The sequence below is a fragment of the Diabrotica virgifera genome, chromosome 5, assembly GCF_917563875.1.
Source record: "Diabrotica virgifera virgifera chromosome 5, PGI_DIABVI_V3a".
NCBI classification, from domain to species: domain Eukaryota; kingdom Metazoa; phylum Arthropoda; class Insecta; order Coleoptera; family Chrysomelidae; genus Diabrotica; species Diabrotica virgifera.
The window spans coordinates 43066704-43093431 of record NC_065447.1 but is presented as its reverse complement, the minus strand read 5'-3'; the positions used below and the strand labels follow the sequence as shown (position 1 = coordinate 43093431).

The 26728-nt window shown below is 35.8% G+C and overlaps 1 protein-coding gene across 6 annotated transcripts in view; it reads right to left on the bottom strand.

Annotated features, from left to right (window-relative positions):
* The window catches only part of LOC114328397 (uncharacterized), a 635699-nt gene that overhangs the window by 92991 nt on the left and 515980 nt on the right, over nucleotides 1-26728 (bottom strand). For 3 of the 6 annotated variants that reach the window (XM_050652458.1, XM_050652459.1, XM_050652456.1), the window contains exon 7: nucleotides 20977-21033. The exons of the other annotated variants lie outside the window; for them this stretch is intronic. In XM_050652458.1, the coding sequence (XP_050508415.1) occupies nucleotides 21022-21033 (12 nt within the window). In that variant the 3' untranslated portion in view covers nucleotides 20977-21021. The remainder of the gene's footprint in view (nucleotides 1-20976; nucleotides 21034-26728) is intronic. 6 annotated transcript variants of the gene reach the window in all.

Genomic DNA, 26728 nt, shown 5'->3' with positions numbered 1-26728 from the left:
AGATAGGAAAGCGAAGTCATTGGCGTCAGACGACATCCTAGTGATGGGTCTCGAATTTAGAATAGCCTCGATTTGGCATAATACTGTGTTAAACACTTCAAAGGTGAAGTGGGAATTTCCTATAATTCGATAGAGGTGATACTTCACACTCTTTATTCCTACCTCATGGAGGCCGAATTGATGGGGGTTGCGGGGAACACCCATCTTGAAAGTTATGGAGTTTTGAGTACAGAATTCCTTAATCTGTTCCGAATTATTTTGATTTAAGAAAAAATCATAGAATTCGCGCATTTCATTTTTTGCCCCATGGAAATTTGTGGCATTGTCGCTCCAAATAATACTGGGCGTGGATCTTCTGGCAATAAACCTTTTCAGAGTAAGAATATAGGCTTCTGCGCTTAATCCTGTGACGAGTTCGATATGAACACATTTAGTGCTCATGCAAATGAAATAGGCTACGTATGCTTTGTAAAGCGGTGCCTTCCTCAAATGTGAGGACTTAATTAAGAAGAACCCCCCATAGTCCACTGAGACGACTTGGAAGGGTCTAGTGGGGAGTACACGATCGGGATGCATATCTGCCATCTGTTGAACAGAATTGGGTGTCATGAATCGGAAACAGTTTACACACTTACGAATTAAGCGTTTAATCTGTCTTAATCCGTCAATTGGCCAGTACTTCATTTTGACATACGAAAGTACTGTTTGCGCGCCTGAATGTAATAACTTATGATGAGCTTGAGTCAAGATTAGTTCTACAACTCGACATTTAGAAGGAAGTAGAATGGGGTGTTTTTGATTATACGATATGGGGGCGTGTCGGAGACGTCCTCCCACACGAATCAGCCCATCATTATGTTGTAGGAAGGGGTTGAGTTTACGAATGGCTTTATTGGTCACGAGTTTAGCATTTTTCAATTCAAGAATCTCTTTTTTAAAGTAGATACTTTGGATATACCTGATGATCGCGTGATCAGCGATCTCCATTTCGGGTGGCGTCAATATATCCGTATCTCGTGGAGAGTTATTTATTTTCTTTTTAATATTACTGATGAATCTAAAAAGATAAGCGACAATTCTTTGAATTTTACGAAAAGAAGAAGATTTAGCGAATAGATTTTCAAAGGTGTCGTTGAGTTCGTGATTTGTTGCTATGTTTGAGACAACTAACTTCCTTAATTCAGGAAGATCATCCTGAAAATGAGGAATTTGATGAAGAGAAAAATCGATGGGATTGTCTCTAATAAAGCTAGGTCCGCATAACCAGTCTTCGGTGGTCTGGGGATTATCAAAGACATTTATCCCTCTGGAAGCGGGGTCAGCGATGTTTTCGTGACTTCTGACGAAATGGAAATCACAAGGAAAAGTTTCCAACAAGGAATTGACCTTTTGAATTCTGTTTTGTACAAAAATGTTCCAAATGTGTTTTTTAGAAAGTATCCAAGACAAGGCAATTGTAGAGTCAGCAAAGAGATGAGATGAAGATATACTCAAATTTTTCTTGAAGATGTGAAAAAGTCTATGAGCCAGAGTGACTCCCAACACTATTCCACAAAGTTCCAATTTGGGGATGGTGAGTTTATTTTTTAGCGGAGAAATTTTGTTTTTAGAAGCGATAAGCCGCGACGATACAGAAAAGTCTGAGTATGTCGCTTTGAGATACACACAAGTGCTGTATATTTTTTCCGATGCGTCGGTGAAAATAATTAATTGAACATCAACAACTTTCTTTTGTAAAAGTAAGCATCGAGGTACCTTGACCTCTTCTATAGTTTTGAATGTCGATAAGAGGTTTTGCCAATTTTTCATAATGATGGGTGAGTCAATGGGTTGATCCCAGTCCAATTTCTGGGACCATATTTCCTGTATCAAGAGCTTAGCGTTCACAAGGACAGGGGATAACCATCCTAGCGGGTCATACAAAGTAGCAATGTAGGAGAGAATAGTACGTTTAGTAACAACATTAGCCAATTTGAAGATAGGAGTTTTAAACGAAAAGTGGTCGCGTTCTGAATCCCAGAATATGCCTAAGACTTTATCAGATCCCGTGAAGTTAAGACTGACTTCAGAGACGGGATTTAAATTGTGTTGAGACAGAAATTCTGAAGAACTGCAGTTCCACTTGTGGAGGAGGAAACCATGGGTTTCTAGCAAAGAAGTTAATTGTTCGAAAAGACAACTTAATTCATGAAGACTGTCAGCACCGCTGATCAGGTCATCCATATAGATAGATTCTTGCAGAACACTAGTAGCAAGTTCGTGGGTATGTTTGTTGTTGTCAGCGATGTGCTTGATAACTCTTTGAGCGATAAATGGGCTACTTGGGAGCCCGAAGGGTAATCTTTGAAATTGATAGCACCGTAAAGGCTGCTGAATATTGTCCCTAAAGAGAAAATTTAACAGAAATGTTTCAGTGGGACAAATGGCGATTTGTAGGAACATAGCCTTGATGTCGCCTACTAGTGCGAATTTAAACTGACGAAACTTAGCGAGAATGTCAAAAAGTTCATGTTGGACGACATAACCTTTGTCTATGACGTCACTGAGGGAGATTCCCGTAGACGATTTATTGTTTGGATCGAAAACTATACGAGTGGAAGTAGTAGAGTTGGATTTGAAAACGGGAAAGTGAGGGAGAAAGTAATTAGGTTTACCTGAGTCATTTAGCATTTTTAACGGCACTTGAATTATTTGTCCGTTATTGAGATATTCCGATATAATGTCCTGATATTTTTCCAATAAATCAGGGTTGAGTTGAAAACGTTTCTCGAGACTGAGAAAACGTCTTTTTGCCGAGAGAAACGAATTTCCCATGTCTATATCTTCGATAGGGAGTTTGAGATTGAGTGTGGACTCATATCGTCCATTGGGGAGAACATTAACATGTTTTACAAAATTAATTTCAGCGGGGTGATCATTAATGAGATCGGTGTTCTGAGGAGCGGCTTCTTCCAGCTCCCAGAATTTTTGTAAATGATCGGATAGTTCCTCGTTGGACACTACCGGCTCATTTACGGCGGAAGGAGTGTTATGAGAACAACAAGTAACGAGAGAGTTTGAATAAAATTCCAAAGCCTTTTTAGTATTTTTCGACTTAAGAGCAAAGTCTGGAACTGACCCTGATATCGTGTACCCGAGTAGAGTGCGTTGAAGAACGGGAAGACCTTTTCCCAAACGAATTATTTCAGGTTGAATGATATCGTTATACAGGTCTGCACCGAGCAGGATACCAATTGGGGATGTTACATGGAACATCGGATCACCTAATGGTATCTCTGAGGGTATGTTTAGTTTGCTCGCCGAAATAGAAATTTGAGGAAGCGGATTTGTTATCTTTGGGAGTACAGAGCACGAGATGTCAAAAGGAACGTCGTTAGCGACAGCGAAAATTGTTGTATCTACAATAGATTGAGACGAGGATGAGGTGGAGTTAATTCCATTGATCCGTAATTTTCCATCTCTAGTGGTGAGTGACAGTTCCTTTACGAGGTCAGCACTAATAAATGAAACCTGTGAGGCCGAGTCTAAAAGTGCCTTTGCGAAGACCCTCTTGCCGCTAGGAGCGACAAGATAGACCTGGAGTGTGCTTAATAACACCAAATGATTATCAAGCGAGGCTGCAGATAGAGCCATTGAATGTGGAGTCGAATTTTGAAGATTAACTTCCGTTTCAGGAGCTCTAACATGTGAGGGCCCCTGTTGTGAATTACCCTGTGTATGGGAGTTATTTGAGATAGCGGTTTTATTATGATTATTTGAGTTGTGTTGGCCAACAGCCGCGGAAGGGTTACTATGACCCGTTTTGTCGAAATGGAGCAACGTGTGATGACGAGATTTACAAACTATGCAAGAGAATTTGGATTTACACTGATCGAGCATGTGAGACCCAAGACAATTAATACAAAATTTATTTTGTTTGACAAAACTAAAACGTTCTTTAGAATTCAACTGCTTGAACTGAGGACAAGAGTAGATCGAGTGAGAGTCGTTGCAATAGGAACATTTCTTAGGACCTAAGCGAGGCGAAAGGTTACTGGTAGAAGTGTCTGAGGCTAGGTGTAAAGAGTGTCTGGAAGTAGTAGTCGATTTTGGTTTTGATTGAGATTGAATATTCTCAAGATGAACAACGCGTGTCTCGATTTCCCCTAGAAAATGGACAAAATCAGGGGTAGCTTGGCTACCACCGGATTGGAACTCAAGAGCCCTAATGGTAGGTGCGTCGAGTTTCTGAGTAGCGATATGTATGAGAAGTAAATGCAAGAGATCTGAAGGGGGCCTATTCAAGTTCAATAGGGCCTTGAAATTATTTGACATGACCGTATGAAAATTTCTTAATTGTGAGTGATTTGCGTTTCCAGAAATAGGAGGCGCATCAAGAATTTGAGAGATGAGAGTTTTGATAAGCGATTTAGAGTTGGCGTACCTTTGTGTCAGGTTATCCCGGGCTATTTTGTAATTGTCACCTGTGAGTGGGATATGCTCGAGAAGCGTCAAAGGCTCGGAAGTTAGAAAACTTTTGAGGTAAATGAGTTTTTCCAGATCACTTAATGTAGTATCAGATCCTATTATTGTATCAAAGGTCTCAATGAATGAATTGTATTCAGTAACTAAGCCACTAAATGGTTTTAACTGAATACGAGGGAGGTTTACTGTTCGTTGCCTAGCCATAGACTGTGAGGTTAGAGAAGAATTAGGGTCAAATTGGAGGGAGGGGGTAGCAGTCACATTAGAACTTTCAATGACCTCTAACCTTTCTTCCAATAGAGAAATTGTATCCAAATATTTATCAAAAACCACAGAGGAATCAGTAGAGGGGGTAGGTTCCTCGGGGATCGTCTCCAGCACATTTTGAGCATCGCGGAAAAGTCCGTAAGAATGTTTGAGTTGTGAAATTATTTCACGAATTTTATATTTGTTTAGAGAATTAAGAGTTGTGGGAACCGAATCAGCCAACTTGGTTATATCAAGTTTTGCGGTGAGCCTCTGTCGGTTATATTTTGATCGGTCAGCCATGTTGCGAGAATGTGAGATTAGATAGATTATTTGCAAATGTCTAAACCTATAAATCGATGCGAAAATGAGAGAATATGTACAATATATTATATATTACACGTTTAATAGTGTGAGATTGGCTTAATAGTATCACCCTGTATGAGCGCAGATTAGTATATGAAATGCAAAACTATAAAATTTCAAAATATATGCAATTTTCCAAAATGGGTATTTTTCAGCAAGTGTGAGACACCCTTAACAAGTATTTAAATTAATTAAATTGAAGGAAAAAACAATTATTTATTTTCTATAGTTTTCTAGAAGTGTAAAATGAGCTTAAGCGAAGCTAAATGTAGCAAAAACTTACAATTTATGCAAGAAAACAAAATTATTTTTAATAATTTTTGTAACCTGTGAACCAGGCTTAATCGGATTCAAAATTATAAATTTAATTTAAATCAAAAGGTTGAACAAACAATGTTAAAATTATAACACCCGTACTATCAGCCAAGAAATGAGTACACTTTTTGTATACTATAAACAGAAAAATATATTTACGAAAATAAAATAATGTAATATATGCAAATATTTTTTCATACAAACAAAACGACTCCTTTATTTGAACAAAGCAAGTAGTTTCTGAAATTGCACGTGTAGACCGGGCTTAACAACCTACCAGCTATTGTAGAGACGTGCTGGGTTAAATACTGAGAATTTGAGTGCAGAAAGAGAGGAATATTTTATTTTTGTGCCGGGGCGGCGTGGCTTGGAAATTTCCAAATGCAACAGAAAGACACTATAAATGAAAAACCGTTATTCTCAGAATAGAGATTATCAAAATATGCAAATACGAAGGACCTTGAGGATTTAATTAATAAATAATTAATATGATACGGCTCGATGGAACAGAAATGTTTAGGCAATACGTAAAGTATCCTTAACAATAGTAACCTATACTTATTGTACGGTTATAGAGTATATTCCCATAGGTAAGCTGGTTAAGAGTAGATAACGATTTTTCATATGTAATTTAAAGTATTATCTGCATAAATGGCACAAAGAATATTTGCTACGAGAGGTATATGGTTCAAAATGCATACAGTATCACGACTAATAAGTTATGTTCACATACATGTAGAGTACTTACAGTTTTATTCCTTGATGACGTGTCACATCAGAGCTCTGATTGAATTCCATAATCCATTTGGTTCATTTGTAAGGCACTCACTAATACGCTAAATAAATCATCGTCGATAATACTGAGCAGATTGAATTATCTGAGCGGTATAAAACGATAACAAAAAAAGCCGGTAAAATGCGGCCTTTTTACGAATAGCGGGAGCGTCGATAGATTAGAGATGATTCTCGTTAGGAAGCTTTTGACGATCTGCCCCGGCGAGGGGTTCAAATGCGAGTCTCAACAATAACCTGGAGTTTCCAGAAAGGTTACATAAATACTACTTGAATTTTAAGTAATCAGTAGTACAGGGGCGTAACTAATTATTTTAGTGAGCCGTGTATAATATATTTATTGTACAATATTATTATATTATTATAACGAAAATTTATATTTTCGTTATTTAAAAAAACATCAAACTTCGTAGTTCATTTGTTTAATAAAAAATGAAGCACCCACTTCTCGAGTAGAATTAACAAGAGTATTGTATTGATTTCAGATAATGAGTATCGCATCGACATTAATATTGCTAAGGTATGTATTGTATCGGTACCGTATTGGTTTTCGATACGATATCAATACAATATCGATATTTTTATCGAATATCGTGAAACTCTATCCCACTGTTCCAACAAGAATTGTGATCTTTCAGTGACGGTTTCGTGATGATCATTTCAGTAATCGGGCCATAATCGGGCAAATGCATGTGCTGGTTGGACTGACTTGCAAATTTTGAGCCTTTTTGCAAATCGAAAGCGGGAATCGTGATCCACTAAAAGCACACAAGCTGTCACCAACAAAAATGATAATGATAGATAAATCAGTCATCAGTCAGATAACCGTTCCAACATCGGTTTCCAAATTACCGTCATGGGACGATAACTGGGCGATACAATTACGAACATGCGCACAACAAACGGTACAAGTAGTTTCGTGACGGTTTCTGGACCGTCCGAAAGTTCATGTTGGAACAAACCTATTATAAACTGACAGGGAGTAGTAGTATTTTTAGAACTGCACTAGTAACAAAAACAACGGAAATTAGAACCATAAATTGTTAATAAAATTCTCTTCATATATGCCAGTGAAAAACCAGAAAGACGAGGAAGATTGTCAAAGGTTTTTTAAATTTAGAAATAATTATCAGATCTGAAAGAAACGTTTGTTCCGGTACTACACATGTCCGTTATTCAAATATTGGCTGTATTATAAGTGCGTAACAAACAACTAGTCCAAATACATTCAACCAAACTTATATGGAATCACGATGTATTTCAAAGTAATATTTATTTCTTTTGAAAAAACTTGTTATTGTTGGGAAGAATAAATGTTTTTATTGAAAATAAACAAATCTATAAGACAATCAGATAGTACAGCTCGGTACGGTATAGGTTATTTGCCTGAATTGCAAATTGAACGAAAATAAATAAGCTAACTATTGCGTCCAAAAACGAAAATATGTCTCATGTGGGGTTACAGAACTTACAACGGGGAAAGATTATTGGTCTTGTCGAGCAAGTAATGTTCTCAGAGGGACATAGCTATAGAGCTAGGCGTAACACAGGGCGTTCTGTCCAAATGCTAGGTAACAGGAACTAGGAAAGTTCAAAAATAAAGCAAGAGAAAGCAAAAAGTAATAAGGGCTCGCCACGATCGTTCAATTATCCAATCAGCTGGAAGACACCCAACCATTTCTCACCTTCAGCTCCAAAGGCAGCTTTTGGAAGCTGCAGGTGTAACTGTTTCAGTTGAAACGATAAGAAGAAGAGTTCGTGCCAAGAAGTATATATGCAGGAGACAGTTATGGATTCCCGAGTTATCAACTCAGCACAAGATTGATCGCCTAAATTGGTGTCTTCTCCGCCAAAACTGGAACATTGGCAATTGACAAAATGTGCTATTTTCAGAAAAAGTCAGGATTTGTGTAAAATCAGATGACCTACGAAATCGTGTACTTAGAGGTCGAGGAAGACAAGCAAGAACGAAAACGGTCAGATCTGTTTACAAATATACAAGGGGAAGTGTAATGTTCTGGAGAGGAATTGTGATCCGTAAAAAAACTTCTTTAATTCTCATCCAATAAACTTTAACTGCTTACAAGTATGTTGACACTTGAGAGGTGCAACAGGAAAAAAAATTATTTTTCTGCATGATAATGGACCTTCACATACCATTATGTGGGAGACTTTAACGCTAAAGTTGGACAAAAGATGACACAAAACATCACCGGAAAGTTCGGCTTGGGAGAGAGAAATCAAAGAGGTGAGCGTCTAATAGAATTCTGCCAAGAAAATGACTTCGTCATTACAAATACCTGGTTTCAACTTCCAGAAAGGCGTCTCTACACGTGGAAATCCCCTCAAGATGGACATCAAGGTAAAATAGTACGGAATCAAATAGACTACATCCTAATAAACCATCGATTTCGGAACAATATTAAAGATGTAAGAACTTACCCCGGCGCCGACATAAACTCAAATCATAATTTACTCTGCTCCAAAATACAAATTAAATTAAAGAAACTAACAAAGCCAACTAAGCCTAGTAAGATATATCTCGACCCCCTTAAAAACACCCAAACGCACGAACACATAGCACAGCAGATAAATAGTAAAATGCACAGAATATCAAATATACCAAACGAAAACAGAACTATTAACGAATGTTGGTATGATATTCAAAAGTCGATTTTAGAGGACGTAAGGGAATCTTTACACCTACAATGTTGGCAAAAAATGAATGGATGAACCAAGAAATTCTAGACTTGATGGAAGTTCGACGAAAATACAAAAATAGAAATATTATCAAATACCGTGAAATTAACAAACTCATAAAAAGAAAAATTAAACAGGCCAAAGAATCCTGGCTCGAGAATTCATGTAAAGAAATAGAAGACCTCCAAAAAAAGCATGACAGTTTCAACCTCCACAAGAAACTTAAATATACCTCCGGAATTAGAAAACAGAAAAATGCTCACGTACTTAAAACCGCAGACGGAAAAATTTGTGATCACGAACAACAGTGCAAAGAATGGGAGAGACACATCAGTGACCTTTTTGACGATGCTTCTCGAGAAAATGCTCCAAATACTACCTGTGACAACCAATTAGACAGAGGTCCCAGTATACTGAAGTCAGAAGTCATAAAAGCAATACAACAAGCCAAAAACAATAAAGCACCTGGACCAGATCAAATCCCTGTTGAGCTACTTAAACTTTTGGATGAGGAAAACATTACCTACTTGACTACTTTCTTTAACAAAATTTACAACGAAGGAAAAATACCAGATGATTGGTTGGAGTCACTGTTTATAACATTACCAAAGAAAAGCAGGCCCACCAAATGCAGCGATTTTAGACTAATCAGTTTGATGAGTCACACACTTAAGATACTTTTACGTATTATACAAAACCTAGTATTCCTTCTGTGCAAAACTAGAATGGGTAATAAGCAATTTGGATTTAGAAATGGTCTAGGAACTAGAGAAGCACTATTTTGTATGCGCGTTCTATTACAAAAAAGTTGTGAATTCCGAAATAACGTTTATGTTTGTTTCATCGACTTCGAGAAGGCATTCGACCGAGTACAACATGATACACTTTTCGATTGCCTGCAGGCAGCAGGACTTGACCACTACGATATAAGACTGCTGAAATACTTATATTACAATCAAGTAGCCTCTATCCAAATTGGAGAAAGTCGTACTGAAAAACTGCCGATAAAACGTGGAGTACGACAAAGTTGTGTTTTATCACCCACCCTTTTTAATCTGTACTCTGAAGAAATCTTTAGGGAGGCTTTGGATGACAGACAAGAGGGAGTAAGGCTAGGCGGAGAAGTAATCAACAATATTAGATACGCTGACGATACAGCCATTCTTGCTGAAAATTTACAAGATCTTCAGACACTACTAAATCTAGTCAGTGAAGCAAGCTATCGGAGAGGCCTTAAAATCAACATTTCAAAAACAAAGTGGATGGCAGTTGGAAAGATTAATATAGATCAAGGTCAGCTTTCTCTTGATGGAGAGGAGTTAGAACGGGTAAATCATTTCAAGTACCTTGGCAGCTGGTTAAATGTAAATTGTGACTCTGATGAAGAGATAATAACTAGGATCGAAATATCACGGAAGGCTTTTATGACCTGGAAACCAGTTTTATGTAATAGAAACCTGTCGATGAATATTCGAAAGAAGGTGCTGAAATGTTATGTGTGGTCTATCCTATTGTATGGTTGTGAGACATGGACGTTAAAAACCACAATGCTAAACAAAATAGAAGCATTCGAATTGTGGTGCTATCGACGAATCCTAAAGATATCGTGAGTTTTGCACACTTCCAATGAAGATGTTCTTCAAATGATGAATTCGGAACGTCTGCTCATAAGCATCATAAAGAGGAGAAAAACAGAATACTTCGGCCATATAATTAGAGGACCTAAATACCATCTGCTTCGCCTTATAATACAAGGAAAAGTGGAGGGAAGGAGATGGATTGGTCGAAAGAAACTTTCATGGCTGCGTAATATTAGACAATGGTGTGGCTGCACAGTAGAAGAATTATTTCGCGCAGCAGCCGATAGAGAGAGATTTCAGGAAATTGTAAACATGATGACGGCCAACGTCTGAATACAGACACGGCACCTAAAGAAGAAGAAGACATACCATTAGAGTGCCTAGAGACATCATTGAATCAGTAGTTTGGAGTGGTCTGCTTGCTCACCCGAGCTTAACCCTATAGATTATTTGTGGGATATGCTTAAAAGAAAAAATTAGAGCTCGCCGGGATAATCCACAAAACACCGCACGGCTAGTATAAGCTACTCTTGAAGGATGGAGCAACCTACCACAACAAAATGATGATAATTTGATTAGGAGCGCGCCCACGTAAACTGAAGCTTTCATAAGGACTAGAGGTGGTAACACTTACTACTAAAAAACACAATAAAAAATAAATGAAAACAATTTAAACATTATTCGTTTTACATTGAAATTATTTATGCTATTGGCTATAAAGGGATGGGTACGTATTTTCGGCTGCAATGCTATTCAAATGGGGATTAATTTTTTTCGAATCCTGAGAAAACTAGTAAGTATTTTTGAAAAATTTAAACGCAGAATGAAAGATTACGTTCTTACCGAGGGCCGAAAGTTACTGAAAACTTATATATTGTTTATTTTCTCTCTAACTAAGAGAAAATGTAGTGTGATTTTTAATTTCAAATATCTCATTTAAAAGAAACTTTTTATTTATTCTAAGGGACTTTCAGTCCTCGATAATAATTTAGTCTTTCATTCTGCGTTTAATTTTTTTTTTTTTAAATATTTATTAGTTTTTTCAGGATTCGAAAAAAATGGACACCATGTCCGTGGTGATATTTTCCAAGTCGAACATTCGCTTTATCGCTATGTTTGTATAAAACGCACTGAGTCAAATAGAATATGATGACAAGACAGTGACAGTTTTAAATATTGTACCGTATTAAATTATGTACCGATGGCCTTAAAACAATTAGTTTCAATTTGTTTGTTAAATACTTTATTGTTTTATTTAATTGTTATGTATTTGTTATTAAATTGCTTTAAAATAAATATTGTTTGACTTCGTGTGCTCGTTTTTTTAAATTCGCACGAAATAATAAGAAATATCAGATGATTACATATAAGTTTGGTTGTGCGTATACATATAACAGAGCAGTCCAATCTGAGAATTTTCGTTTTGATCAATATTTATTATCACGAGTGGCTGTTATTATATCAGGTTCTTAATTATCGATTAGGCTGCAATTCGACACAATCAACATCGACAACAAAGAAAGCACATTTATAATATGTACATGTACTTACTTAGGTCTTCTACAACACACATTTTTAGGTAGGGCACTAGAAATTAAATGCCAGCCAAACAACATGCCAATGCAAGTAACCTTAAGAAAACCAGTAATTGAAGAATGAAAATAATGAAGTGAATATGACAGCAAACAATGCCGGGAGAATGGTCAATAAAGTAAAAAGGAGGCCCATCATCATCACCAGTAATATCACCCCATACATCATCGAGTTCACGTTGTCCGCCAGGATTGCAAATTTTGACCGAAAACTCAGTAGACGGGAATAGACGGAAATAGCTGCAGCTGCACCAGTTGCTATAGGAGACTGAGGGATTCCGAAGAATTGTGGGTAGATGTGCATCGGGCGCATGGCAGTTGCACCTCGAATATTTTCTCCGGTTTTCCATTATGCGTAATATCAATCAACAGTGGGATGTTTGGAACTACCGGGTCTTTGCTATGTAAATACAGCAGCAACAAACAGCGTGTGTTCTCTTTACCTGATTTCTCTATTGTTACTGCTCTATACGTGGACTTTTAATTATTATATTTTCTAAAAATTTACTACTAGACAAGGCGAAAATGGCGGGTTCGTTGGAAAAAATATTCCCATGAGATTTTTTTTGCATAATCACATTCGTGAGACATCCCAGAATAAGGTTCAAGAAGTCGCCCACGTGAAAAGTGGTCCAATTTTTTTTTAACAATTTTTTTAATCAAATTGCAAAAATCAATATTTTCGGCCCGGACAATTTTTTTTTAGGTTTTTTTGGAGCATTCTGGACCAAAAAGGTCTCTTATAATTTTTCTCTAAAGTTGGTCGTTTTCGAGTCATAAGCAATTTAAAATTGAAAAAAAAAAAACGAAAAATGGCGATTTTCAAGACTTAATAATTCGGTCAAAAATTATTATTTTGAAAGTCAGAAAGTGACTAAATCAAAGATTAAAGCCACCCCTACAAGATCCTGAAGAAATTTTTGTCATTATTTTATTACTAAGCTGTTATTTATAAGTAATAATATTGCACGCCATGCACGTATTAGGCTGCCGTCAATGGTGAGTACGAGAGATGCCATTCCGGCAGTCAATGGTGCATCTTACTCGCATTCACATTTACAGCCGCGTCAACACGATCTTACCGCTCATTGTTAATAACTAAAAATAACAGCTTAGTAATAAATTAATGACACAAATTTGTTCAGAGGCTTTAAACTTTGATTTATATTAGTCACTTTCTGACTTCCATAATAATAATTTTTAACCGAGTTATTAAGTCTTAAAAATGGCCATATTCGCGTTTATCAAATTTTAAATTGCTTATAACTCGAAAACTATCAACTTTAGAGAAAAATTACAAGAGACCTTTTTTGTCCAGAATGGTCCAAAAAACCTAAACAAATTGTTCGAAACGAAACAATTTATTTTCGCAATTTGATTAAAAAAAATTGTTAAAAAAAATTTGGACCACTTTTCGCGTGGGCGACTTCTTGAACCTTATTCTGAGGTGTCTCACGAATGTGATTATGCAAAAAATCTTATGGGAATATATTTTTCAACGAACCCGCCGTTTTCGTCTTGTCTATAAAAATACAGGGATGTATATTGTCCCCATTATTGTTCAATATATATTCAGAGCACATTATGTGATACGCTGATGATACTGTCATTTTTGCAGACAGTCTTGAAGGTCTGCAGACACTTGTCTCCAGGGTGGCAGAAGTAAGTAGCAGGTTTGGGCTTGATTTTAACATCAAAAAAACCAAATACATGGTTATAAGCAAAGATAGGATACCACCTGGTCAATTACTAGTTAACCAACAACCTATAACACAAATCACCAACTTTTGTTATTTGGGTGCAAACTAAAATGAACAGTGGGACCAATCGACGGAAATTAAGATAAGGATCGAGAAGGCAAGATCAGCTTTCGTCAAAATGAAAAAAATCTTTAACAGCCACGATATAAAATTGGAAATAAAAGTTCGTTTACTAAAATGCTACGTATTCTCCGTTCTTTTATATGGCGTGTAGTCATGGACCTTAACTGAAGCATCACTGAAGAGACTCGAAGCATTTGAGATGTGGTGCTATAGACGCATGTTGAGGATTTCCTGGATGGACAGAGTTACCAACGAAGAAGTTCTACATAGAATGGGTAAAGAGCGCGAACTAGTCGTAACCAAAAAACGTCGCAAACTGGAATACCTGGGCCATATAATGCGCAATGAACAACGATATGACCTACTTCGGACCATACTTCAAGGTAAAGTGCATGGGAAAAGAGGTCCAGGACGAAGAAGAATATCCAGGCTGCATAACCTGCGAAAATGGTTTAACTTAACCACTACCGGACTTTTCAGGACAGCAGTCAACAAAGTCAGAATAGCCATGTTAGTGTCCAACATCCGTAACGGATAGGCACCATAAGAAGAAGATACAAATAGTCGACGTGCGAGCTCTTTAGGGTTTTTGTAGAAATATGACCGGAAAGATGTTTATACCTAGAAAATCTCCAGCTGTGGAAAATTCAAACAATTCCTATTTTTCAGCCTTTGATCCAGAAGATTTGAACAGAAAAAATCGATAAAAATAATACTAGCAAATAACTTTCCCATAGAAAGTTCCGTGTGCAATTAGTAACAAAGTATCTCAGCAAGCAGAAATGAATATTCCCGAAAACATATTTAAAAATAACGTTTATGAACATCTCGTATTAGTCCAGAAAGCCACTGCGCATCCGCGAGGAAAAATATTCTGATTCGGATTTTTTGCACAATCTTACTCAAAAAGGACCCCTTTTAACAAATTTGCATGTTGCCAGAACCAAAAGTGGGTCAAAAATTGTTTAAACGTTTTTTTTTGTTTTTTTTCCTTAAATTATTTTTTTTGCATGGAACAAAGTTCTTTTAGGTTTTTTGGATCATTCCCAACAGAACAGGTCTGTGGTGACATTTCTCTAAAGTTGGTAGTTTTTGACATATAAGCGATTAAAAATTGAAAAATTGCGAAATTGGCCATTTTTACCCCTTAAAAACTATGTGAAAAACTAAAATTTGAATGTTGCCAAGGTAGGTAGATATTCTATAAACATCGATTGATGAAATCCCGAAGAGTTTTTTGCAATACAATATTCAAAACCCCTATGTTTTTAAATTGCTAATCAAGCGTGCGCGACACTATTTTCCACCGACAGTATGGTGCAAATGAAAGGAATAAATTCGTTACATATTTCATAAACCGGCAACTTTAAGAGGAAACAGTAGCGATCAACAGGTAGCGAAAACGCGTTCCAAGATTGCGGCTGTAATTTTAAATATTTTTTCGAGATATTTGGCACACGTATTCGTAATATAATAAAAAATTTTTGGACACCCTGTATAAATAACTATGTAAATGTTTACATTACTGAATAGAGAATTGAAGAACCTTTCAAATGAGCTACCACACGACCCCTATTCTCATTTTAAAAAATCATCGATTACGTCATCACGCCCAGACGGATGACGTCACTAGTATACCATATATGCCACAATATCATAACTTAAAAATAAAAATCAACCTGTTTCGGGTTTTTTCCTTAAAGTCGACGGTTTACGAAATAACGAATTTATTCCTTTCATTTGCACCATACTGTATACACATGCAACGCAACGGTGGAAAATAGTGTCGCGAACGAGTGATTAGAAATTAAAAAACAAAGGAGTTTTGAATAATGTATTGCAAAAAACTCTTCGGGATTTCATCAATTGATGTTTAAAGAATATCTACCTACCTTGGCAACATTCAAATTTTAAGTTTTTCACATAGTTTTTGAAGGTTGAAAATGGCCGATTTCGCAATTTTTAAATTTTTAATCGCATTATATGTCAAAAACTATCAACTTTAGAGAAAAGTCACTAAAGACCTTTTCTGTTTGGAATGATCCAAAAAACCTAAAAAAAATTTGTTCCATGCAAAAAAAATAATTTTAGGAAAAAAACAAAAAAAAAACGTTTAAAAAATTTTTGACCCACTTTTGGTCCTGGCAACATGCAAATTTGTTAAAAGGAGTCCTTTTTGAGGAAGATTATGCAAAAAATCCGAATCGGAATATTTTTCCTAACGGATGCGCAGTGACTTTCTGGACTATATAAAAATTCTCAAAAATGATAGTAAAAACGCGATGCTTTTTTCTCGTTTTGCATAATTATTTTTGTATTCCAGTTCTATCCAGATTTTTTTTTAAACTGCTGTGTAGAAAATTCTTTTTTAATAATAATCGCTATTTTGAAGAAATAATAAAGTTGTTAATTACACAACCTAGGGGAAATCTATGTTTATATAAAAGTCATAGGGTTTTGAAACTGTTTTTCTTGTGGCATGTCTAAGTTAAATGTTATGTTTATGTGGGATTAAGCCACATATGATTTTAATGACTAATGACAATTATATTTTTACCTAAAAAATATTTGATGGTTTGATTTCTACTCCGGAAATAATTTTCAAAAAAGATTAAGAAAATTGTGTTGAAGGTGGCCAAGGTGTTTATGTGCTATCAAAATTGAGGTTGATAAACTTAGCCACTGATATACATTAAAACGTAGCACAATCAAAGCAACAGTCATTTTCTGTAACAAACAATCAAACAAGAAACAGTTTGCAAACAACTCTGAGAACGCAGTTAGCAAAACTGGAACAAACCGTTCTTAGTTATAAAAAGGTCTTAAGTGCTGTCTGTCTATGCCTCTTGTCCGCAACTTTACACGCAATACCTACTACAAAAATTATGCAACAGACATGCTTTGGCTGAAAAGATCTGAGGGTGGATGTTTTATGCACTATGATACATCAAATTCTGACTATTCTGTTTGCTTCTGTGTACGATTAAAGACGTGCGTTTCACCTTTTTCATCCGCTATTATTGGGAATACTGGAATATTGGGATTCTTAGTAGAATGGGGGCTGCTTCTTTAATTTTTCTCTTTTTCGTGTCATTTTCCTACTGGTTATTTAAATTTATCTTTAAATAAAATATTTATAATAAAAATATTTATCAGTTATACGTTAGTATACGAGTCTACGTAAGCTGGAACCTATGAGAACTTTCTTATTAAAAAATCCACAAGGAAAAAGTTTTCCTGTAGTTGGCTGTATACCATGTAATACAAAAAACAGTAAAATCCTGTATAAAAGGTATATTTAAAATCCCAAGTCCATCCCTATCCATCCGGCAAGTGACTTACCGTCATACTTTCAACATGTGAACAAGTCAAATCCACAGCTCAGATGTTACCTGGGGCAGATTAGCTAAATATTTTAAACATCCTAGCTTAATGTAGCATTTTAAACCAATGTTTCCTTGACGGACTACTTTTACTCGGCTTTGACCCACATATTTTTGTTAAATAATATCTTGGTGGTTAGCATGTACATTGCACGTAAGCACTGATGATGACTGGTAAACCAGTCGAAAACTAGTTATGTGATTTTGATGTGGCCCTTTTGAGGGATTTTAAATATACCTTTTATACAGAATTTTACTGTTTTTTGTTTTTTTTAACTTTTTTATTATTAATCTATCGAAAAAACGTTATTCTTCATAAAAAGCTCTACATTAGGGTGCATCGAAAAAATAAAAGTTGGAAATGTTATATGTAATAGTGTGAAAAAGTTGCTAGTGTTATTTTTTAGCATATTAGTATGTACTTTTAATTTTTTTTCTAAACGAATTTTCTGCCTCCCCAACGACCTTGAATTTTATTAAATATCTGATTTTTATGGAAATTTCAATTTATATTATTTGGAATAAAATATGTGCTAACTCGATCTAAAATCAATTAAAGAAAACTTAAAATGTTGTCAATTGCAGATTTAAACGATATTTAAAGTTTTATTTGTTTTTTCAGTCTCCCCAACCCCTTTGAAATTTCCCGCTTTGTGACTTCGTGCGTGTAATTTTCGCATATATTTGGTGCGATGCGTTACTTTGTTATTATTGTTGTTTGTAAATTAAAGATTTTTAAAATACATAAACCAGGGCCGTGGGGAATAAAGTCAAGATGTGCTGTGGACCGCCCCATTTTTGGGGCGGTCCACAAAATATATTTGGTACCACCAAATATACCTAAAAATGTTTTACCGAAATATGAACAAGTGATGAAGTTTTCTGGTTGATTGAGGATAAAAACTCATCAAGAAAGCCAGAATTTTCCGGTATTGCCGAACAGGTTGCAATTAAATTGGAGGGAATATGGAAAAAGGCTTCAATTCCAATAATTTAACATACAAGAATTATTCAGCTTTTAAATTGAATTTATTTAGCCTATCATGACAAATAAATATATGAAACTTATGAAACCATTTAAGAACAGGCAAAACAGTGAATTTTACAAAAATAAAATTCAATGGCAAAGTTTTTCAATCCTAATAGCGACATTAATAATATTGAAAAATATTAAAAATGTTACTAAAAGATTTTTAAATTGAAAACCTATTGGTCCATTTCCCTGATGACACCTCCAAGGCTTCTACAATATGCAAGCTAGATGGATGCTGCAGTGAAGACAAAAGGGAAGGAATTCTACACTATGCAATTCACAACCCCCGTCTGCAGCTTGGTAAGGTTCCAACGGAAAATGGACCTAGTTACTCTATAGGAGTAATACTAATATAAAAATAAAAATGTATACCATTTTTATTCAGTTGCAATGCGAAGGCAAAACAATTTTAATTTTCACTTAGAATACGGAGGCGCAGTTCAGCACTCTGAATTGACGATTTTCGACTCTTTTTGGAGTCTCATCGGAGAGACGTAGGCCTGCTGCTCCATACTCTAAGTGACCAACATCGATAGTCTATCCCCCACACCGTAACTGACGTGAATGGATTAGGTGACTAGCGTTATCTGGCAATTGAAAGGCAAAGTTTTTCAACCTAATAGCGGCATTAATAATATTGAAAAATATTAAAAATGTTACTAAACGATTTTTAAATTGAAAACTTATTGGTCCATTTCCCTGGTGACACATCCAAGGCTTCTACAATATGCAAGCCAGATGGATGCTGCAGTGAAGACAAAAGGGAAGGAATTCTACACTATGCAATTCACAACCCCCGTCTGCAGCTTGGTAAGGTTCCAACGGAAAATGGACCTAGTTACTCTATAGGAGTAATACTAATATAAAAATAAAAATGTATACCATTTTTATTCAGTTGCAATGCGAAGGCAAAACAATCTTATTTTTCACTTAGAATACGGAGCGCAGTCCAGCAGTCTGAATCGACGATTTTCGACTCTTATTGGAGTCTCATCGGAGAGACGTAGGCCTGCTGCTCCATACTTCAAGTGACCAACATCGAGAGTCTATCCCCCACACCGCAACTGACGTGAATGGATTAGGTGACTAGCGTCATTTGGCAATTAAAAAGCTGCAGACGGGGGTTGTGAATTGCAAAGTGTAGAATTCCTTCCCTTTTGTCTTCACTGCAGCATCCATCTGGCTTGTATATTGTAGAAGCCTTGGGAGGTGTCAATTTAAAAATCTTTTAGTAACATTTTTAATATTTTTCAATATTATTAATGTCGCTATTAGGATTGAAAAACTTTGCCTTTCAATTGAAAGATGACGCTAGTCAGTTGCGGTGTGGCGGATAGACTCTCTATGTTGGTCACTTAGAGTATGGAGCAGCAGGCCTACGTCTCTCCGATGAGACTCCAATAAGAGTCGAAAATCGTCGATTCATAGTGCTGGACTGCGCTCCGTATTCTAAGTGAAAAATAAGATTGTTTTGCCTTCGCATTGCAACTGAATAAAAATGGTATACATTTTTATTTTTAGAATTCAATGCTTTGAGGACAAAAGTAAAACTACACGTTTCGATCTTGCAGAATGCAAATGTGACACTCTGATGAATTGTCTTGTGTAGCAAGATCAAGATGTGTAGCAAATCTCAAAAAGTGACTCTGGATGATCGCCAATCTCTATTAAATCAAAGAGGTCCCAGAAAAGTCGTGATAAGCTGTATTGATATGGAAAACAAAAACAAATATATTCAGAGAGAACAACGGTAACAGAAGAAAGGTACCGACACAAAGACAAAACTTTAGCTCAAGTAAAAAACGGTACGAAGTTTCATCGTCAATCGATCGTGGAAGAACACATAACACTTTTTCATGAGCCAGGGTGCAAATATTTCGGATATGTGTCTCCGCTGTCTCGTACATTAGAAAGTATCAAATCCAGCTATTACATGAGACGGAACAGTCGTAAATATTCACAGCACAACTTTTCTCGGAAATGAATACTTTTAAAGTTATAATCAAATAACGAAGAAAAAAATCGAATTTATCCTTCATTTTTTGACATTTTGATTATTTAAACAATGTTCCGGACCTTTTTGAGTGGGACGATAACGCAGTTATTATTATATGAGTTAATTCCAAGCAATTTCTGCAAAAAAACATGAGTTACCTCTCAAAGTCCATCTCAAAACAGATGCGCCCTGGACTAATGTTAATAGCAATAAGACAATAGCAATAAAACAGCAAAACAGAAAGGGTATAGAACAGAAATATATCAGAAAGCTAGAATAAAGAAATTTAGAAATAGATATATCGTTCAAATCATCCGAATTCCACTGAACATACTGAATATACCTATATGTAAATACAAGTTTAGCTTTAATTTGTTAACTAACCAGTGTATTTTTACACGTTTTTGAGATAAACAAAAATCAAGGTAGAATAAAAATACTAATGAACTAGAAAAATCTCAGGCCCCGTAGCTATCCCTTACTTAAGTTCGACTGAATAAAAATTTAATACACATGAATGAACAACGTCATTTACCCAACACGATACAAAAATTTGTGTTATAATCATTATCACGTAGCACAATGAAAACAACAGCCAGAAATCCTGTAAAAACAATAAAACAAGAAACAGTTTGCAAAACAACTCTGAGAACGCAGTTAGCAAAATTGGAACACACCGTTCTTACCTATAAAAAGTTCTTAACTGCTGCCTATGCCTCTTGTCCTCAACTTTACACGTAATACTACAAAAATGAAACATAATTAATGATGATATGGACTTTTCCTAGTTGTCAATGTATTATCATTCTCTAATTTTGTTTTGATTATTTTTAAAATCTTATCTAATCTCACGTTTGTTTGTAAATAAACTCTGTATGTCAAGACTTATTAAAACATTAGTTTTATTAAATTCAATATTTGATAATTTATTTAAAAATTTTTTTTGTGTATTTGTGTATTTGTTATAAATGTGTCATTATTATTTGCAAATAAATGTAGGGGTTCCATGTCATTTGGATTAACTTCAATATTTGATAATTTATTTAAATATTTTTTTTGTATTTGTTATAAATGTGTCATTATTATTTGCAAATAAACGTAGGGGTTCCATGTCATTATTATTAGCAAATAAACGCAGGGGTTCCATAAGGTAGAATTCTTGGACCAGTACTAGTACAACACCTTTTGTATACATCTGGTACTCCGGAGAGAGAAAATATTTAAATAGCTACATTTGCTGATGACACAGCAGTCCTGACAATAGGAGTAACTATAGAAGAATCTACGATAAACTTACAAAATGCAATTATTAATGGCATAGAAAGCTGGTCAAAAAGGGGCGTATAAAGTTTGATGAGCAGATATCAGTTCATATTATTGTTATTAACAAGAAAATCAATTATCACTTGTTAGCTATAATTTGAGCTATGGTTGTACAGAAGGATCCTGAAGATACCATGGACAGACAAAGTCACCAATGAATAAGTACTACGGAGGATGAACACAACCGCAGATTTAGTCAACATCGTGAAGGGCCGTAAGCTGCAGTACTTGGGGCATATAATGAGAAATCAAGGCAGATACTAGCTGCTCCAGTGCATTTTACAAGGTAAAATTGAAGGAAAGGGGGCCCCAGGACGAAGAAGAATATCCCGGCTTACTAACCTGAGAGCATGGTATAGAAAGACCTCAACACAACTATTCCGTATAGCAACTAATAAAGTCATCATAGCCAGAATGATCGCCAACGTTCGGAACGGACAGGCACCCTAAGAAGAAGAAGCTATAATTGTTCCCGCCCAATAATTGTTCCTAATAAGAAAACAGCGAAATACCTAGGTTTAAATCTGGACATCAAACTCAAATGAAAGGAACATGTTAAAAAAGAAAACTGAACAGTTGAAAATAAAGTACAAAAATATATATGTATTTGTACTAACTTCCTCATCGTAACAAGACCAGGGCATTAAGCAACACCACACTGCTGAGAGGAATATGGACTGAAAGGTAGGTACTCTCAACTGTCCACTCAGAACAAAGTACTGATTTACAAGCAGATATTTAAACCGTTGTGGACCTATGGCCTACAACAATTATGGGGCTGTACCAAAAAAAGCAATTATAGAAACTTAGCAACGCTCCAGACAGAATACTAAGGAATATTGTAGGTGCTCCTTACCTGTAGGACCTTAAAGTCGAATCTATTCCAAATGAAATTAAGAAAGTTGCCAGGAGGCATGAAGAGAGGCTCCGTAAACATCCCAACCATGAAGTACTTCAGCTTCTTGTCAATCAACCCCAGATGCGAAGGCTCAAGATGACTAAATCTTTCGAGTTTGTGTAATGTGAGAAGTTATGCAAGGCTTAGTTAGTAGAACTTCTTCTCCTTTAAGTGCCATCTCCAAGGCGGAGGTCGGCAATCATCATAGCTATTCGTATTTTAGAGACGGCTGCTCTAAAAAGTTCATTTGATGTACATCCGTACCACTCTCTCAGGTTGCGCAGCCACGATATTCCGCGTCTCCCTATGCTTCTCTTTCCTCGAATCTTTCCCTGCATAATCAATTGGAGCAAGCTGTATCTCTCTCCACGTGTAATATGTCCGAGATATTTCAATTTTCTTTCAATGATTCAAGTTTTTTCATTGATGCAGCATTCAAGGTCCAAGCTTCCATTCCGTAAAACAAAGTCGAGAAAACGTAGCACCTAGCCAACCTAACTCTTAGCTCCAACTTCAAATCTCTTGTGCAGGGCACTTTTCTCATTTTGTTAAAATTTGCTCTAGCCTTTTCTATTCTGATTTTGATTTCCTGTAAGTAATCTCATGTGGAGTTGATCATTGTTCCAAGGTATGCATATTGGTCGACTCGTTCGATATTAGATCCGTTTATGAAGAGATTTTCGTTATTTCTTTGAGTTTTAGATATTCTCATAAACTTTGTCTTCTTGACATTCATTGTTAGCCCGTATTCTTGTCCAAACTCTGCTATTCTGGTCACCAGCCTCTGAAGATCCCCAACATTTTAGCTAAGATTTTTAGCCAACATTAGATATGTCATCCGCATATTTAATGTTGTTAATGGGAACTCCATTTACCTTTATTCCAGCTGTTTCACCCTCAAGAGCTTTTTTCAAGATCTCTTCCGAGTAGGCATTAAAAAGAATTGGCGACAACACGCATCCCTGTCTCACTCCACGTCTGATTTCAATTTCCTCTGACAGCTGGTCGTTAACACGTACTTTTGCTCGTTGTTTATAGTATAAATTCGATATAATCCTGAGGTCATTGTAGTCCAACTTCTTTGATTCCAGGACATGCATTAATTGTTCATGTTGTACTTTGTCGAATGCTTTATTATAGTCAATAAAACACGCATACACAGGGTGTAACAAAAATACAGGTCATAAACTAAATCACCTATTCTGTGACCAAGAATAGTTCGAATGAACCTAACTTACCTTAGTACAAATATGCACATAAAAAAAGTTACAGCCCTTTGAAGTTACAAAATGAAAATCGATTTTTTCGAATATATCGAAAACTATTAGAGATTTTTTATTGTAAATGGACATGTGGCATTTTTATGGCAGCAATATCTTAAAGAAAAATTATAGTGAAATTTGTGCACCCCATAAAAATTTTATGGGGGTTTTGTTCCCTTAAACCCCCCAAACTTTTGTGTACGTTCCAATTAAATTATTATTGTGATATCATTAGTTACATACAATTTTTTTAAAACTTTTTTGGCTCTTAGTATTTTTTCGACAAGGCAGTTTTTATTGAGTTACGGCTTCTTTTCTAATATGTTTACATAAAGATTTTATGGGGGTTTTGTTCCTTTAAACCCCCCAAATGGTTGTGTACGTTCCAATTAAACTATTACTGCGATACCATTAGTTAAACACAGTGTTTTTAAAACTTTTTTATTTCTTTGTATTTTTTAGATAAAGCACCTTTTCCGCAAATCGCCAGGAAATTTTGACATTCCTGTCAAAATTTCTTGAAGAAAAAGTCAGGACTTCCTTACTGTAAGGAAATGTCATTTCCTTACTGTAAGGAAATGATATTTCCGTACAGTAAGGAAGTCCTGACTTTTTCTTCAAGAAATTTTGACATTCCTGTCAAAATTTCTTGAAGAAAAAGTCAGGACTTCCTTACTGTAAGGAAATGTCATTTCCTTACTGTAAGGAAATGATATTTCCGTACAGTTGTTAGTGTTCTACATAAATGATAGAAAACACAAAATTCAACCTCAATACGTTTCCATAGTAACCCAAGTAATTTTATTAGGAATTTCAAAGCACCATTTATTTGGGAATAAAATTATCGCGTTTTTTTTTTAAATCAATCAATATCTGTCGAATTTTAAACGATTTGCGGAAAAATAGTATGTTTACCTCGTAGGAAAAGCCACATTCCTGGACTCTGTGTTGCTAAGTCTCGGCTTGCGCCTCGACTTAGCAATCTTCACAGTCGTCCAGGAATGTTAAGCTTTTCCTACCCGGTAAACAATGTACTATTTATCGAGATGTGGCTTCTTTTTTAATATGGTTCAAAATATACCTAAAAATGTAAATCACAAATAAATTTTCCTATTATTATCAAGTCTCCATAATCGTACTTTGCCATATACAAATATGTGGTGGATTTGACAAATATGCAAAATATCTCGATAAAAACTGTCTTTTCGAAAAAGTACTAAGAGGCAAAAATTTTTTTAAAGCATTGTGTTTAACTAATGGTACTACAATAATAATTAAATTGGAACGTACAAAAAAGTTTGGGGGGTTTAAAGGAACAAAACCCCCATAAAAATTTTATGGGGTGTCTAAATTTCACTATAATTTTTTCTTAAGATACTACTACCATAAGGATGCCACATGTTCATCTTCAATAAAAAATCTCCAATAGTATTCGATATATTGGAAAAAATCGATTTTCATTTTCTAACTTCAAAGGGCTGTAACTTATTTTATGTGCATACTTGTACTAAGGTAAGTTAGGTTCAATCGAACTATTTTTGGTCTCAGAATATGTGATTAAAGTTATGACCTGTATTTTTGTTACACCCTGTATATCTTGATTGACGTCTAGGCACCTTTGTATAAGTATGTTAAGTGAAAAAAGAGCTTCACGAGTTCCCAGACCTTTGCGAAACCCAAAGTTCGTATCATTAATGTCTATGCCCAGTTTATGATATTATATTCGGTTATGGATGACTTTCAGTAGCAACTTTAGCACATGGGACATCAAACTAATGGTGCGGTAGTCGCTGCATTCTCTTGCGTTTTTCTTTTTAGGGAGGCAAATAAAGATCGACGTCAACCATTCTTTGGGTAATGTGCCTGAGCTATAAATTTTGTTCAAGAGTACCACTAAAACATCAATATGCTGCTCATCTATAATTTTTAAAAGGTCGATAGGATGCATGTCAGGTCCTGGGCTTTTCCTGTTCTTCATTGTTTGTAACGCATGTATTATTTCTTCCTTTGTAATATCTGGACCTATTTCTCCTGAAGTAAGTTCTATGTGTTCCAGGTACCCTCTTTCATCATCGAACAGTTCATCGAAGTTAGTAGAACGCTTAGCGGAATTATGGTGTGTTGTCAGACAGTAGGAAGACCAAGGAAGAAGTGGATAGACGAAGTGAAAATGGGTGTGAAAGAGATATTAAGGATGGACAACTAGAGAGCAACCAGGGACAGAGATACTTGGAAGCGGATGCTGGAGAGGCCAGGGTCTGACTTGGGCTGTAGTGTCATAAGAGAGAGAGAGGGAGAGTTGGTGTTATGCATTGTAGCAACAACAACGATGTGAGCAGTTAGTGAAAAGCAGAGTCAATGCCATGCTGTGTAGCCACAACAAAGAAGTGGCCATTTCATGTCAAAAAATAGAAGCTACGATGGACCAGGTAACATCTAGATTACAAACAATTTTAGGAAAATTAGGTTAAATAAAAAATGTTGATTAATCTAGTAGATTAGGTGTATCCTTATTGTTTAAAATAAAAAAAAAAAATTGAAGGCACTCGTGGGAGTGCCGACAGAAGTGAAAACTTCTTATAGTATATAAATTACGAGCTCAATGCTTTTTCCCCATCCAAAAAGAAGTGCTATCCCTATATCATATACGCGATGCGTATGCCCTATGCTATTTATGTATATATGTATACACATAATTTATATACGTACAAAATTTATTTCAGCGAAGTGATGACGGTCGCAAAATCAATACTTCTTCCCCATCCAAGAAGTACACAACATCACTAAATAAATTTTCAATTTAAATATTTATTTCGTCGAAACGATAACGGTCGCGATGACGATCCCTAATTCAATACTTTTCCCCCATCCAAAAACTGCACAACGTCTCTAAAGAAATTTTCACTTCAAAAATTTATTTCGTCGAAGCGATGACGGTCGCTAATTTAATAGGTT